Source organism: Mauremys mutica, chromosome 4 (genome assembly GCF_020497125.1).
Source record: "Mauremys mutica isolate MM-2020 ecotype Southern chromosome 4, ASM2049712v1, whole genome shotgun sequence".
Classification (NCBI taxonomy): domain Eukaryota; kingdom Metazoa; phylum Chordata; order Testudines; family Geoemydidae; genus Mauremys; species Mauremys mutica.
The window spans coordinates 157466194-157482385 of record NC_059075.1 but is presented as its reverse complement, the minus strand read 5'-3'; the positions used below and the strand labels follow the sequence as shown (position 1 = coordinate 157482385).

Genomic DNA, 16192 nt, shown 5'->3' with positions numbered 1-16192 from the left:
TCACTCCCGACCCGCAGCCCCTGCCAGCCCAGCCCTGTCCCCCCTGAACTCTGCCGGTGCCCCTCACTCCCGACCTGCAGCCCCTGCCAGCCCTGCCCCCCCCAGCCCTGCCGGTGCCCCTCACTCCCGACCCGCAAACCCCAGGCAGGAGAATGACCATTGGGCAGCGGCCCCCCGCAACCCTCCATCAGGCCCCCCAGGAAGGGGCAGCAGCCCCATCACTCGTCCGTCTTGTCCTGGCCAGGGGGTGGGTGGGTGTCCAGGTACCGGCGCAGCAGGGTGGGGTAGTCGGACATGACCCCCGAGACCCCGTAGCTAAAAGCCTCCTCGAAATCCTTCTCCTCGTTCAGCACCCACAGGAGCACCTGGGGGGGAGGGGCAGCGGTGAAAAGAAACCCCGGGGTGCCCCTCACTCCCGACCCGCAGCCCCCTGCCAGCCCAGCCCTGCCGGTGCCCCTCACTCCTGACCCGCAGCCCCTGCCGGTGCCCCTCACTCCCGACCCGCAGCCCCTGCCAACCCAGCCCTGCCCCCACCAGCTCTGCCGGTGCCCCTCACTCCCGCCCCACAGCCCCTGCCAGCCCAGCCCTGCCGGTGCCCCTCACTCCTGACCCGCAGCCCCTGCCCCCCCCCAGCTCTGCTGGTGCCCCTCACTCCCGACCCGCAGCCCCTGCCAGCCCCTCCCGACCCGCAGCCCCTGCCAGCCCAGCCCTGCCCCCCCAGCTCTGCCGGTGCCCCTCACTCCCGCCCCGCAGCCCCTGCCAGCCCAGCCCCCGCCCCAGCTCTGCCGGTGCCCCTCACTCCCGCCCCACAGCCCCCGGACCCTCACCTGAATTCCTCTGTCCTCCAGATGTTTGAAAAGTTTCTTCCTCATGGTAACCCTGGGGGGAGGGGCACAGTCAGAGAGGAGGGGGGGTTCCCCTGCGTTTCAGGGGGGAGGGGGCCAGAGACCATCTCTGTGAGGGGTGAAAGGAGGTGGGGGCGCGGTTTGCAATGTAGGTCTCTTGATTGGGTGGGGGCGTGGTCGCTTCCTGTCCCCGCCCCCCACTCACATGTGGGTGAATTTTGCCAGCAGGTTTCCCATGCAGCCTTTAGGCACCGGGAAATAGGTCCTGAGAGAGAGAGAGAGATAAATCGTGTCAATTGGACCCAGGTGTCCGGGTTCTCCACCACATCCTCCTTTCTAAGCCCTGGACCCCACTCCCCTCCCAGAGCCAGGGAAAGAACCCAGGAGTCCTGGCTCCCAGCCCCCCCCTGCTCTAACTCACCAGCCCCCACTCCCCTCCCAGAGCTGGGGAGAACCCAGGAGTCCTGACTCCCAGCCCCCCCTGCTCTAACCCACCAGCCCCCACTCCCCTCCCCGAGCCAGGGAGAGAACCCAGGAGTCCTGGCTCCCAGCCCCCCCTGCTCTAACCCACCAGCCCCCACTCCCCTCCCCGAGCCGGGGAGAGAACCCAGGAGTCCTGGCTCCCAGCCCCCCTGCTCTAAGCACCAGCCCCCACTCCCCTCCCAGAGCCGGGGAGAGAACCCAGGAGTCGCTCCCAGCCCCCCTGCTCTAAGCACCAGCCCCCCTCCTGCCGGTGGGACCCAGGCGTCCGGCGGCACCTGTTGATGATGGAGGGCAGCGGGAACTGGAGGAAGGCCTCGGGCAGCGGGACGAAGGGCAGCAGGCCGGTGTAGTAGAGCAGCAGCAGCAGGAGGCCGCGCTGCACGGAGAAGATGTGGGGCATGTCGGGGTTCTGGCGAGAGCAGAGGGGAGAGGGTCAGGGGGTGGGGAGCCGGGGGGAGGGTGTCCTGCTGGGGGGGAGGCCAGGTGGACGGGGGGCTGGGGGATGGGACAGGAGGGACAGGGGTGGGACAGATGGACAGACGGGGGGTCGGACAGACGGGGAGGGACAGACGGGGGTGGGAAAGGGGGAGAGGCGGGGGGGTCAGACGGACGTGGGGGGGGTCGGACAGATGGGGGTGGGAGGGGGGACAGACGGACGGGGGGGTTGAACAGATGGGGGTGGGAGGGGGGACAGACGGACGGGGGGGTTGAACAGATGGGGGTGGGAGGGGGGACAGGCGGGGGGTCGGACAGACGGACGGGGGGGTTGAACAGATGGGGGTGGGAGGGGGGACAGACGGACGGGGGGGTTGAACAGATGGGGGTGGGAGGGGGGACAGACGGACGTTGGGGGGGGGGGACAGACGTACGGCCGCCCTGCACTTCTTGAGGATTTTGCTCTGGAAGGAGGCCCAGACGGTGATGTGGGAGCGCCGGTAGCGCCGGACGAGATCCGCCACCTGAGGGTAGGACAGACAGACAGACAGCCCGGACTCCTGGGTTCTCTCCCCGGCTCCGGGAGGGGAGGGGGGCTGGGGGGTTAGAGCGGAGGGGGGGGGCTGGGAGCCAGGACTCCTGGGTTCACTCCCCGGCTCCGGGAGGGGATTGGGTGAGTTAGAGCAGAGGCCTGGGAGCCTGGCTCGGGTGGGTTAGAGTCGGGGGCTGTGAGCCCGGACTCCTGGGTTCTCCCCGGCTCGGGGTTGGGGGTGTCTGGTGAGTTACCGACAGGCCCAGGCTGGCCATACACGGCTCAGGCCCTGTGAAAGGCCGGACCGGACGCCTGGGTCCCTCACCTGCCGGATCAGCTCCTCGTCGTCCTGTTTGATCTCCACGTTGACGGGAACCTTGGGAAATTTCTGGAAAACCTCTTCCAGGCGCGGGATGCGGCGGTCGGAGCCGTGGGAGAAGGCGCCTGGAGGGGAAGAGGGAGGGGGGTGTCGAGTGGGTGGCCCTGTCCCCCCCTCCCAGGGGAGCCCCCTGGCGCCCCCCTGCCAGCCCTGGGGTCCCCCTCCGAGCCTGGGGTCCCCCCTCCCAGGGGAGAGCCCCCTGGCGCCCCCTGCCAGCCCTGGGGTCCCCGCTCCAAGCCTGGGGTCCCCCCCTCCCAGGGGAGAGCCCCCTGGTGCCCCCCTGCCAGCCCTGGGGTCCCCGCTCCAAGCCTGGGGTCCCCCCTCCCAGGAGAGCCCCCTGGTGCGCCCTGCCAGCCCTGGGGTCCCCCTCCGAGCCTGGGGTCCCCTCCTCCCAGGGGAGCCCCCTGGCGCCCCCGTCCCAGCCCTGGGGTCCCCGCTCCAAGCCTGGGGTCCCCCCTCCCAGGGGAGCCCCCTGGCGGCCCCTGCCAGCCCTGGGGTCCCCGCTCCCAGGGGCAAACCTCCTGTGGGGGTGGGCGGGAGCTGGTCCCTTACCGGGCGAGAAGGTCACCTCCAGGGGATCCCTGTAGGGGGGCAGATCCTGGGGGAGAGAGGCGGGGAGTCAGCAATCTGAGGGGTGTGTGGCAACAGACACCCCAGGAAAGGAGCTATCTTGGGGGTGGCTCAGCTGGGAATCCAGGTGGGGGCTGACAGGGAGGTCTGGGGGGGTCTCACCCCAGATTGCCAGTTCCCAGGATGGGGTTTTGGGGTGCTGGGGAGGAGTTCCTGTGGGGGTGTATTTGGGGGCTTGGAGTGGGGGGTCCCCATGGGGTGTCTGGGCTTGGGGGCCCCTAGGGTATCTATGAGGGCTTGGGGTGTCTGTGGGGGGTGACCATGGGGGGGTGTCTCACCCCACAGTCCAGGTCCCAGATGGCCTGGCCTCAGGCGGCTGGGGACCTGGGGGGGCTTGATGGATTGGGGTGTCTATGGCTAGTTAGCCATCCTGGGGCTGGGGATTCCCATAGGGGTCAGGGGATCCCCGTGGGGTTTTCTATGAGGGTGGGGGTCCTGTGAGGGTTATATGGGAGCCTGGGGGTCCCCATGGGGCTGTCTATGGGGTCAGGGGGTCCCCGTGGGGCTGTCTATAGTGCTGGGGTGTCAGGGGGGTCACGGGGTCCCCGTGGGGCTGTCTTATGGGGTCAGGGGGTCCCCGTGGGGCTGTCTATAGTGCTGGGGTGTCAGGGGGGGTCACAGGGTCCCCGTGGGGCTGTCTATGGGGTCAGGGGGTCCCCATGGGGTTGTCTATCGTGGTGGGGGTTCTGGGGGGTCAGGGGGGCCCCGTGGGGCTGTCTATCGTGGTGGGGGTTCTGGGGGGTCAGGGGGGCCCTGTGGGGCTGTCTATCGTGGTGGGGGTTCTGGGGGGTAAGGGGGGTCCCGTGGGGCTGTCTATCGTGGTGGGGATTCTAGGGGGTCACGGGGTCCCCATGGGGCTGTCTATGGGGTCAGGGGGCCCCCGTGGGGCTGTCTATCGTGGTGGGGGTTCTGGGGGGTCAGGGGGCCCCCATGGGGCTGTCTATCGTGGTGGGGGTTCTGGGGGGTCAGGGGGTCCCCGTGGGGTTGTCTATGGGGTCAGGGGGTCCCCGTGGGGCTGTCTGGGGGGGGCGGGGGTCTTACCGCATAGTCCAGGTCCCGGATGTTCTGGTCCCGGCCCGCCTGGCGCTGCAGGTTCTGGTCGTGGGACACAACCACGACCCCGTCCCGCGTGCGCTGACAGTCGAGCTCCAGCAGCTGGGTCCCCTGGGCCACGGCGCTGCGGGGAGACGGGTCAGCGGGGGGGGGGCACCCAAGGACACCCCCCCCCCATGGGCCCAGCCTGGGGGCTCCTCGCCGCTGGGGGCCAGGACGGGAACGGGGCTCCGAGCTGGACGCGTTCCTGGCGGAGGGGCCATGAGCTGGGCTGGGCTGGTGGCCCCGGCCTCTGTTTGCCAGGGGCTGGCAATGGGCGCAGGGGGCGGGTCCCTCCCCGGGGCCCTGCACCAGCTGCCGGCGGCCGCCAGGACACGGGCCTGGCTGGAGCTTTGGGCTGACCCGGTCCGGCCGCTCCTACGTCCGAAGGGGGCAGATGGGGGGGGCAGAGCGGGGAGCGGGGCTGGGGGGGCGCGGGGGGGTCACTCACTGGGTAAAAGCCTCCATGGTGTTCTCGATCCTCTCGCCGCAGCCTGGGGGTGATGGGGGGAGATATGAGCGCCCGGGTCAGAGCCCCCCCCGCCCCACTGCTCCCTGCCCCACTGCTCCCAGCCCCCCTGCCCCACTGCTCCCAGCCCCAGTGCTCCCAGCCCCTGGCCCCACTGCTCCCTGCCCCATTGCTCCCAGCCCCCCTGCCCCACTGCTCCCTGCCCCATTGCTCCCAGCCCCCCTGCCCCACTGCTCCCTGCCCCACTGCTCCCTGCCCCATTGCTCCCAGCCCCCCTGCCCCACTGCTCCCTGCCCCACTGCTCCCAGCCCCCCTGCCCCCCTGCTCCCTGCCCCACTGCTCCCTGACCCATTGCTCCCAGCCCCCCTGCCCACCTGCCCCCTGCCCCATTGCTCCCAGCCCCCAGCCCCACTGCTCCCAGCCCCACTGCTCCCTGACCCATTGCTCCCAGCCCCAGTGCTCCCAGCCCCTGGCCCCACTGCTCCCTGCCCCATTGCTCCCAGCCCCCCTGCCCCACTGCTCCCTGCCTCACTGCTCCCTGCCTCACTGCTCCCTGAACCATTGCTCCCAGCCCCCCTGCTCCCTGACCCATTGCTCCCAGCCCCAGTGCTCCCTGCCCCTGGCTCCATTGCTCCCAGCCCCCCTGCTGCCAGCCCCCCTGCCCTACTGCTCCCTGACCCACTGCTCCCTGACCCATTGCTCCCAGCCCCCCTGCTGCCAGCCCCCCTGCCCTACTGCTCCCTGACCCACTGCTCCCAGCCCCTTGCCCCCCTGCTCCCAGCCCCCCTGCTCCCAGCCCCCCTGCCCTACTGCTCCCAGCCCCACTGCTGCCAGCCCCCCTGCCCCACTGCTCCCAGCCCCTGGCCCCACTGCTCCCAGCCCCAGTGCTCCCAGCCCCCCTGCTGCCAGCCCCCCTGCCCTACTGCTCCCTGCCCCATTGCTGCCAGCCCCCCTGCTGCCAGCCCCACTGCTCCCAGCCCCACTGCTGCCAGACCCCTGGCTCCATTGCTCCTAGACTCACTGCTCCCTGCCCCCTGCTCCTGTTCCCCCTGCCCTGGGGGTGATGTGGGTCTCCCACCTGGACACCTGGTTTCTAACCCCAGCTCGGTCACGCCACCCCCGGGATGGGACCCAGGCGTCCGGGATGGCAGCGCTCCCCACTCAGGGCAAGGAGCAGAAGGGAGGAATCCACCCCCCAGCCCGCCCCACAGGTGTGGGGAAAAAGGGCAGGTGACAGAGCCAGGTGTGGGGGAGAGGGTCTGAGCCAGCTCCCGCTCCCCCCACTGCACCCCCCGCCCCCCCCGCCCCTCCCCCTGCCCCTGCCGCCCCCCGCACCTGCCGCCCCCCCCGCCCCTCCCCCTGCCCCTGCCGCCCCCCGCACCTGCCGCCCCCTCCCCCCGCAACTTCCGCCCCCCCGCCCCTGCCACCCCCTCCCGCTCCCCCCACTGCACCCCCCGCCCCCCCCGCAACCTCCGCCCCCACCGCCCCTCCCCCTGCACCTGCCGCCCCGCCCCTGCCACCCCCTCCCGCTCCCCCCCCTGCACCTGCCGCCCCCCCCGCTCACCCCCCCGGTGGGCCACGTGGCGGCAGGGGAACGGGGCCCGGCGGGGCCGGTGCAGGAGCCGGGGCCGGCGGCGGAGGCAGAGCGAGGCGAGGGCGAAGCCCCCCAGCGCCAGCAGCAGCGGAGCCGCCATGGCGGGAGCGGGAGCGGGACCGGCCGGGCTGGAGGAGCCGGTCCGGGCGGGGCGCGGGGCAAAGGCCGGGTGGGGCGGGCGGGCGCAGCCACCCACGCGGGACGCGGGACAGGCCCCCCCTCCCCTCCCCGCGGGAATAGCCCCCCCCTCCCCGCGGGAATAGCCCCCTTCTCCCCCCCCCGCGGGAATAGCCCCCCCTCCCCGCGGGAATAGCCCCCTTCTCCCGCCCCCCGCGGGCACCGCCCCCCTCCCCGCGGGAATAGCCCCCGTCTCCCGCCCCCCGCGGGCACCGCCCCCCTCCCCGCGGGAATAGCCCCCTTCTCCCCCCCCCGCGGGCACCGCCCCCCTCCCCGCGGGAATAGCCCCCTTCTCCCCCCCCCCGCGGGCACCGCCCCCCTCCCCGCGGGAATAGCCCCATTCCACCCCCCGCGGGCACCGCCCCCCTCCCCGCGGGAATAGCCCCCTTATCCCCCCCCGCGGGCACCGCCCCCCTCCCCGCGGGAATAGCCCCCTTCTACCCCCCCCGCGGGCACCGCCCCCCTCCCCGCGGGAATAGCCTCCTTCCACCCCCCGCGGTCACCGCCCCCCCTCCCCGCGGGAATAGCCCCCTTCTCCTGCCCCCCGCAGTCACCGCCCCCCTCCCCGCGGAAACAGCCCCCTTCCACCCCCCGCGGGCACCACCCCCTCTCCCCGCGGGAATAGCCCCCTTCCCTCCCCCGCCCCCCCTCCCCGCGGGAATAGCCTCCTTCCACCCCCCCGCGGGCACCGCCCCCCTCCCCGCGGGAATAGCCCCCTTCCAGCCCCCGCGGGCACCGCCCCCCTCCCCGCGGAAATAGCTCCCCCCCCCGCGGGCCCCGCCCCCCCTCCCCGGGAATAGCCTCCTTCCACCCCCCGCGGGCACCGCCCCCCTCCCTGCGGGAATGGGCCCCCCCCCCCGAGCTTCCCCAACCACCCAGGGACAAAGTCCACCACCTACACCCCCCCCCCCCGTGGAGACCCTCCCCCACTCATTAACCATCTGCCTGCCCCTGGGGGAGGGGCTCTGCCTTCCCCACCCCCCCCCAGCATGGTACCCCCTTCCCACCCCCCAATCAGACACCAGCTGGGATCCAGAAGAGTTTATTGGGGGGGGTCTGTACAGTCCATAGCAGGGTCACCAGAGGCCAGGCAGCTCCACCCCGAGGGGCAGGACAACACCCCACCTTCCCCCACTTGGGGGGCAGCTGCCACTCGCCCCCCCGCCATGGGGGGGCTCTGGCTGGGGGGGCAGGAGGACCAGGGATCAGCCCACATTGCAGACAGGAGCAGCCAATGAGACAGGGAAACTGAGGACTCCCAGGTTCCCTCCCAGCTCTGGGAAGGGAGTGGGGGCTGGTGGGTTAGAGCACGGGGGGGGGGGGGGGGCTGGGAGCCAGGACTCCTGGGTTCTCTCCTGGCTTGGGGGGGGGAGGTGTCAGTGGGCTGGGGGGGGGCAGACTCTGGGGGTCATGCACAGGTCAGTGGGGGGGCTCCAGGAGGAGGCAGCAGGTGCTGCTGTAGCCCTTTGAACAGTGGGTGGCGCCCCCAGGTGGGGGAGGGATGAAAATACCCGCCCCAGACTCCAGGGTTCTCCCCCCCCCCCGGGGGGAGCCACCAACCCTGGCTCATCAATTCACACCCAGGCCCCGGGGGCAGGGGAAGAAACCCTCCCCCCTCCCAGCCAGACTGGAACAGGCAGGGCAGGAAGGGGAGGGGGCTGGACCTGTCCCCCCCCCAAGGACCCCTCCTGTCGGCTGGGCAGGCGCTAACCCCCCCCCGACAGGGACAGGACCTGGGGGGGGACAGGAACGCCTCGGCGAGGCCCCCTCCCCCCATTCCCAGCAGCACGGCCGGGGCTCATTACAACTGGTAACTCGTTAGATAGGAAGCAGGAGAGATTCCCCTCCACCTCCAGGAATCGGGGGGCACTGGGTCCCCCGCCAGGCCCCCCAGAGGCACAGCCTGGGGGGGTTAAGGAGTCACAGCCACATTGCGAAGCAGTTATACAGCACGATGGCAGGGCTGGCCCCCTCGGGCGGGGCCCCCCAGCCCCCCAAATCAGAGTCCGAGGGGCGCTCCGGGCGCAGGGCCAGGTCGAACCCTTCTCAGAGGGAGGCAGGTCTAAGCTGGAGCGTGACGGACCTGGGGGTGGGAGAGAGAGACAGTGAGACCCCCACTCCCCGGGGCCGATGGGAGCTGCTGCCCCCTGGAGGGGAACGCCCCATGTCCCACCCCAAGGCAGCCAGTCCCTGCCCCATGGCCGGATGGGAGCTGCCGCCCCCTGGAGGGGAACGGCCCATGTCCCACCCCGAGGCAGCCAGTCCCTGCCCCATGGCCGGATGGGAGCTGCCGCCCCCTGGAGGGGAACGGCCCCATGTCCCACCCCGAGGCAGCCAGTCCCTGCCCCATGGCCGGATGGGAGCTGCCCCCCCTGGAGGGGAACGGCCCCATGTCCCACCCCGAGGCAGCCAGTCCCTGCCCCATGGCCGGATGGGAGCTGCCCCCCCTGGAGGGGAACGGCCCCATGTCCCACCCCGAGGCAGCCAGTCCCTGCCCCATGGCCGGATGGGAGCTGCCCCCCCTGGAGGGGAACGGCCCCATGTCCCACCCCGAGGCAGCCAGTCCCTGCCCCATGGCCGGATGGGAGCTGGCGCCCCCTGGAGGGGAACGGCCCCATGTCCCACCCCGAGGCAGCCAGTCCCTGCCCCATGGCCGGATGGGAGCTGCCCCCCCTGGAGGGGAACGGCCCCATGTCCCACCCCGAGGCAGCCAGTCCCTGCCCCATGGCCGGATGGGAGCTGCCCCCCCTGGAGGGGAACGGCCCCATGTCCCACCCCGAGGCAGCCAGTCCCTGCCCCATGGCCGGATGGGAGCTGGCGCTCCCTGGAGGGGAACGGCCCCATGTCCCACCCCGAGGCAGCCAGTCCCTGCCCCATGGCCGGATGGGAGCTGCCCCCCCTGGAGGGGAACGGCCCCATGTCCCACCCCGAGGCAGCCAGTCCCTGCCCCATGGCCGGATGGGAGCTGGCGCCCCCTGGAGGGGAACGGCCCCATGTCCCACCCCGAGGCAGCCAGTCCCTGCCCCATGGCCGGATGGGAGCTGGCGCCCCCTGGAGGGGAACGGCCCCATGTCCCACCCCGAGGCAGCCAGACCCTGCCCCATGGCCGGATGGGAGCTGCTGCCCCCTGGAGGGGAACGCCCCATGTCCCACCCGGAGGCAGCCAGTCCCTGCCCCATGGCCGGATGGGAGCTGGCGCCCCCTGGAGGGGAACGGCCCCATGTCCCACCCCGAGGCAGCCAGACCCTGCCCCATGGCCGGATGGGAGCTGGCGCCCCCTGGAGGGGAACGGCCCCATGTCCCACCCCGAGGCAGCCAGTCCCTGCCCCATGGCCGGATGGGAGCTGCTGCCCCCTGGAGGGGAACGGCCCCATGTCCCACCCCGAGGCAGCCAGTCCCTGCCCCATGGCCGGATGTGAGCTGCCCCCCCTGGAGGGGAACGGCCCCATGTCCCACCCCGAGGCAGCCAGTCCCTGCCCCATGGCCAGATGGGAGCTGCCGCCCCCTGGAGGGGAACGCCCCATGTCCCACCCCGAGGCAGCCAGTCCCTGCCCCATGGCCGGATGGGAGCTGGCGCCCCCTGGAGGGGAACGGCCCCATGTCCCACCCCGAGGCAGCCAGACCCTGCCCCATGACCGGATGGGAGCTGCTGCCCCCTGGAGGGGAACGCCCCATGTCCCACCCCGAGGCAGCCAGTCCCTGCCCCATGGCCGGATGGGAGCTGGCGCCCCCTGGAGGGGAACGGCCCATGTCCCACCCCGAGGCAGCCAGTCCCTGCCCCATGGCCAGATGGGAGCTGCCGCCCCCTGGAGGGGAACGCCCCATGTCCCACCCCGAGGCAGCCAGTCCCTGCCCCATGGCCGGATGGGAGCTGCCGCCCCCTGGAGGGGAACGCCCCATGTCCCACCCCGAGGCAGCCAGTCCCTGCCCCATGGCCGGATGGGAGCTGGCGCCCCCTGGAGGGGAACGGCCCCATGTCCCACCCCGAGGCAGCCAGACCCTGCCCCATGACCGGATGGGAGCTGCTGCCCCCTGGAGGGGAACGCCCCATGTCCCACCCCGAGGCAGCCAGTCCCTGCCCCATGGCCGGATGGGAGCTGGCGCCCCCTGGAGGGGAACGGCCCATGTCCCACCCCGAGGCAGCCAGACCCTGCCCCATGGCCGGATGGGAGCTGCTGCCCCCTGGAGGGGAACGGCCCATGTCCCACGCCGAGGCAGCCAGTCCCTGCCCCATGGCCGGATGGGAGCTGCTGCCCCCTGGAGGGGAACGGCCCCATGTCCCACCCCGAGGCAGCCAGTCCCTGCCCCATGGCCGGATGGGAGCTGGCGCCCCCTGGAGGGGAACGCCCCATGTCCCACCCCGAGGCAGCCAGTCCCTGCCCCATGGCCGGATGGGAGCTGGCGCCCCCTGGAGGGGAACGGCCCCATGTCCCACCCCGAGGCAGCCAGTCCCTGCCCCATGGCCGGATGGGAGCTGCCCCCCCTGGAGGGGAACGGCCCCATGTCCCACCCCGAGGCAGCCAGTCCCTGCCCCATGGCCGGATGGGAGCTGCCCCCCCTGGAGGGGAACGGCCCCATGTCCCACCCCGAGGCAGCCAGTCCCTGCCCCATGGCCGGATGGGAGCTGGCGCCCCCTGGAGGGGAACGGCCCATGTCCCTCCCCGAGGCAGCCAGTCCCTGCCCCATGGCCGGATGGGAGCTGCTGCCCCCTGGAGGGGAACGCCCCATGTCCCACCCCGAGGCAGCCAGACCCTGCCCCATGACCGGATGGGAGCTGCCCCCCCTGGAGGGGAACGGCCCCATGTCCCTCCCCGAGGCAGCCAGTCCCTGCCCCATGGCCGGATGGGAGCTGCTGCCCCCTGGAGGGGAACGGCCCATGTCCCTCCCCGAGGCAGCCAGTCCCTGCCCCATGGCCGGATGGGAGCTGCTGCCCCCTGGAGGGGAACGGCCCCATGTCCCTCCCCGAGGCAGCCAGTCCCTGCCCCATGGCCGGATGGGAGGCTCTCTAGGGAACTGCCCGTGTCCCGGCCCCCTGGGGCGGAAGGCGGCACTGACCAGCGCTCACGGCCCCTGGGAGCCCGGCTGGAACCGTGCCGTCTCCTCGAAGATCAGCTCCTTCAGCTTCTCCTTCGGCAGGTCGTCCAGCTCCATGTCGAAAGTGAAGGGCTCCTCGGCCACCGGCTGCAGACAGCAGGGCTCAGTGAGCTGCAGTGTCTGTGGCCAACCCCCACCCAGTGCTGGCTCCCAGCCCCCACTCCCCTCCCTGCGCCCCCGGGAGAACCCAGGAGTCCTGGCTCCCAGCCCCCACTCCCCTCCCTGCGCCCCCGGGAGAACCCAGGAGTCCTGGCTCCCAGCCCCCCCGCTCTAACCCATCAGAGCCCATCCCCACCAGCTCTGGGGAGGGGACCCAGGCGTCCGGGGACCCCCACCTCGTCCGAGGGGTCGTAGTACTGCTCCAGGTAGGGGTGAGCCAGCGACTCCTCCACAGTGATGCGCTTGTTGGGGTTAAAGGTCAGCATCTTGTCCAGCAGGTCGAGGGCTGTGGGGGGACGAGAGGGGGGCAGTGAGGGGCGGTCGCCGGGGGCGACCAGGAGAAGGTTGGAGCCGGGGACCCCCGGAGCCAGATCCTCACCTTTGGGGTCGGCCTTGGGGAACAGCTTGGGCCAGGGCACCTTGGCCTTCTGGGGCAGCGACTGCAGGTAATTCCGCGCCTTCATGTTGATGATGCAGTTCAGGTCGTCCTGCGAGGGGGACCCCAGGATCCCTGCACAGGGGGAGGAGTCAGGATGGAGAGGGAAGGGGCTAGCCTAGGCCCCGCCCTGAGAGCAAGAGGCCCCTCCCACTCCACGGAAGCCCCCCCCCCCCCCCGACCCCTCACCCAGGATGTGGTTGAGCTGGTCCAGGTAGTGCTTGCCAGGGAAGATGGGCCGGTTGGAGAGCATCTCCGCCAGGATGCAGCCCACCGACCAGATGTCGATGGACTTGGTGTAGCCCTGGGGACAGACGGGCAGCGGGTCAGAGGGGTGGGGCAGGGGCAGCCAGCCTGGAGAAACAGGCCAGAAAACGACACGCCTGGCAAAACAACTGAGCTCTGGCTCCCCTGACACTCCCCGGCAGGGGCCAGGGTAGAGCCCAGGGGTCCTGGCTCCCAGCCGACCCCCCAACTCAACCCGCTAGATTCCCCCTCCTCCCCGGCCTGGGGACAGAACCCAGGTGTCCTGGCTCCCAGCCGACCCCCCAACTCAACCCGCTAGATTCCCCCTCCTCCCCGGCCTGGGGACAGAACCCAGGCGTCCTGGCTCCCAGCCGACCCCCCAACTCAACCCGCTAGATTCGCCCCTCCTCCCCAGGCTGGGGACAGAACCCAGGCGTCCTGGCTCCCAGCCGACCCCGCAACTCAACCCGCCAGATTCGCCCTCCTCTCCGGCCTGGGGACAGAACCCAGGCGTCCTGGCTCCCAGCCGACCCCCCAACTCAACCTACCAGATTCCCCCTCCTCTCCGGCCTGGGGACAGAACCCAGGCGTCCTGGCTCCCAGCCGACCCCGCAACTCAACCTACCAGATTCCCCCTCCTCTCCGGCCTGGGGACAGAACCCACGCGTCCTGGCTCCCAGCCGACCCCCCAACTCAACCCACTAGATTCCCCCTCCTCCCCAGGCTGGGGACAGAACCCAGGTGTCCTGGCTCCCAGCCGACCCCCCAACTCAACCTACCAGATTCCCCCTCCTCCCCAGGCTGGGGACAGAACCCAGGGGTCCTGGCTCCCAGCCGACCCCCCAACTCAACCTACCAGATTCCCCCTCCTCCCCGGCCTGGGGACAGAACCCAGGTGTCCTGGCTCCCAGCCGACCCCCCAACTCAACCTACCAGATTCCCCCTCCTCTCCGGCCTGGGGACAGAACCCAGGTGTCCTGGCTCCCAGCCGACCCCCCAACTCAACCTACCAGATTCGCCCCTCCTCCCTGGGCTGGGGACAGAACCCAGGTGTCCTGGCTCCCAGCCGACCCCGCAACTCAACCCGCCAGATTCGCCCCTCCTCCCTGGGCTGGGGACAGAACCCAGGCGTCCTGGCTCCCTGACCCAGGCCTCTTCCAGCTCCTCACCTTGGAGTTGAGCATGATCTCGGGGGCGCGGTACCAGCGGGTGGCCACGTACTCCGTCAGGAAGCCGGTGTGGTCATGCTCCGGGTCGGCGATCCGGGCCAGACCAAAGTCACAGATCTGCAGGGGGGAGGGAGGATTAGACCTGGTTGCCCCCCTCCCCCGCCCAAACAGTGGCGGGGTGGGGGCCAGCGCTGCAGGCAGGGCCGGGCCCAGGGGCAGGGAAGGGGCCTCGCCTTGAGATCGCAGGTGGTGTTGATGAGCAGGTTGCTGGGCTTGAGGTCGCGGTGCAGCACGTTGGCCGAGTGGATGTACTTCAGGCCGCGCAGGATCTGGTACAGGAAGTAGCAGATGTGGTCGTTGCTCAGCTGCTGCGTCTTCAGCAGCTTGTACAGGTCGGTCTCCATCAGGTCCTGCACGATGTACCTGGGGGGGCGTGGGGGTCAAGGGGCATAACACGATTGGTAGGGAGAGACGGCGCCTTTCGGGTGGGGGGCTGGCCACATGGGGACCCCTTGCCCAGGACACCCCTGTGGGGTGTGGGGGTGGGACACAGGGGGACCCTTCGCCCGGCGCTGGGTGCGACTCCCCTGGAGCGGGGGGGCTCAGGGACCCCTGTGCGGCAGGGGAGGGCCCTGGGGGGGGCTCGGGGACCCCTGTGGGGTGGGGTGGGCCCTGTGGGGTGGGGGGCTCGGGGACCCCCTGTGCAGCGGGGGGGGGCTCGGGGACCCCTGTGCGGCAGGGGAGGGCCCTGTGGGGTGGGCCCTGTGGGGTGGGGGGCTCGGGGACCCCCTGTGCAGCAGGGGAGGGCCCTGGGGGGGGGCTCGGAGACCCCTGTGGGGTGGACCCTGTGGGGTGGGGGGCTCAGGGACCCCCTGTGCAGCGGGGGGGGGCTCGGGGACCCCCTGTGCAGCGGGGGGGGGCTCAGGGACCCCCTGTGCGGCGGGGGGGGGCCCTGTGGGGCGGGGCTCGGGGCCCCCCGCGGGGCGGGGCCCGGGGCGGGGCGGGCGGATACACGTCCCGCATGTGCTCCAGGGCGGCGGCGCGCAGGATGTCGTTGATGCCGATGATGTTCTCGTGGCGGAAGCGCAGCAGGATCTTGATCTCGCGCAGCGTGCGCTGGCAGTAGGTCTGGTGCTCGAACGGGCTGATCTTCTTGATGGCCGCGCGGCTCTTCCCCACGTGGTCGTAGGCGGAGCTGGGCAGAGAGCGGAGCATGGGGCACGGGGGGCGGGGCGCGGGGCCCCCCGGCGCCATGGAAACCGGAACCCGGGAGTCCGGCTCCCAGCCCCGCCCCCAGAGCAGCGACAGGATCGGGCCCCGGTACCGCGGCCAGCAGCGCTGCGAGCAGGGGGCGCGGGGAAGGGATCGGGCCGCGTACGGCGGCCGGGAGGAGGGGGGGGATCGGGCCGCGTACGGCGGCCGGGAGGAGGGGGGAGGGGAGATCGGGCCGCGTACGGTGGCCGGGAGGAGGGAGGGGAGATCGGGCCGCGTACGGTGGCCGGGAGGAGGGGGGGAGCTCGGGCCGCGTACGGTGGCCGGGAGGAGGGAGGGGAGATCGGGCCGCGTACGGTGGCCGGGAGGAGGGGGGAGGGGAGATCGGGCCGCGTACGGTGGCCGGGAGGAGGGAGGGGAGATCGGGCCGCGTACGGTGGCCGGGAGGAGGGGGGGAGCTCGGGCCGCGTACGGTGGCCGGGAGGGGGGGGGGGATCGGGCCGCGTACGGAGGCCGGGAGGAGGGGGGAGGAGATCGGGCCGCGTACGGTGGCCGGGAGGAGGGGGGGAGATCGGGCCGCGTACGGTGGCCGGGAGGAGGGAGGGGATCGGGCCGCGTACGGCGGCCGGGCGGGACGGAGGGGATCGGGCCGCGTCCGGTGGCCGGGAGGAGGGGGGGGATCGGGCCGCGTACGGCGGCCGGGAGGAGGGAGGGGATCGGGCCGCGTACGGTGGCCGGGAGGAGGGGGGGGGATCGGGCCGCGTACGGTGGCCGGGAGGAGGGGGGGAGATCGGGCCGCGTACGGTGGCCGGGAGGAGGGGGGGTCTCGGGCCGCGTACGGCGGCCGGCGGCGCTCACCAAACCATGCCGTACGCCCCCTCCCCGATGTACTGCAGGTCCGTGTAGCGCGGCCCCACGTCGAACACCTGCCCCTTCACCGACTCCACCCCCAGCTTGGGCGCCCCCGGCACCGGGCCGGGCCCCCCCGGGGCCGCCGCTGTCGCCGCCGCCATGGCCGCTGCGATCCGATCCCCGCTGCCGCAGCCGCACCCGGAACCGCCCCGCCCGACGGCACCGCGCCTGCGCAGGGGAACCCACTGCCGGCTGTGCGCCTGCGCGGGACCTACCCGATGGCCCACGTGCCCCTCGGCGTGGGCAACGTCACCGTGCAACAATCCTCTACGCGTCCGGATTGGACGACTGAGCCTGACGTCACTGAAATGCGGAAGTGCCGCACCCT

The 16192-nt window shown here is 72.2% G+C and overlaps 2 protein-coding genes across 2 annotated transcripts; both read right to left on the bottom strand.

Annotated features, from left to right (window-relative positions):
- Nucleotides 1-115: 115 nt before the first annotated feature.
- Nucleotides 116-6560, bottom strand: GDPD3 (glycerophosphodiester phosphodiesterase domain containing 3). Its single transcript, XM_045013349.1, has 10 exons — nucleotides 6430-6560; nucleotides 4848-4890; nucleotides 4346-4481; nucleotides 3227-3272; nucleotides 2621-2739; nucleotides 2198-2287; nucleotides 1604-1737; nucleotides 1051-1110; nucleotides 828-879; nucleotides 116-365 (listed from the first exon to the last, which is right to left on the bottom strand). Exons 1-10 carry the CDS (start codon nucleotides 6557-6559, stop codon nucleotides 219-221), a joined length of 957 nt encoding a protein of 318 aa, XP_044869284.1. The 5' UTR covers nucleotide 6560; the 3' UTR covers nucleotides 116-218.
- A 1102-nt stretch (nucleotides 6561-7662) lies between these two features.
- On the bottom strand, nucleotides 7663-16004 carry MAPK3 (mitogen-activated protein kinase 3). Its single transcript, XM_045013339.1, has 9 exons — nucleotides 15811-16004; nucleotides 14753-14935; nucleotides 13974-14163; nucleotides 13741-13857; nucleotides 12515-12629; nucleotides 12269-12400; nucleotides 12066-12175; nucleotides 11692-11817; nucleotides 7663-8719 (listed from the first exon to the last, which is right to left on the bottom strand). The coding sequence occupies exons 1-8, from the start codon at nucleotides 15963-15965 to the stop codon at nucleotides 11698-11700; spliced, it is 1122 nt and encodes a 373-aa protein (XP_044869274.1). The 5' UTR covers nucleotides 15966-16004; the 3' UTR covers nucleotides 7663-8719; nucleotides 11692-11697.
- Nucleotides 16005-16192: the final 188 nt, after the last annotated feature.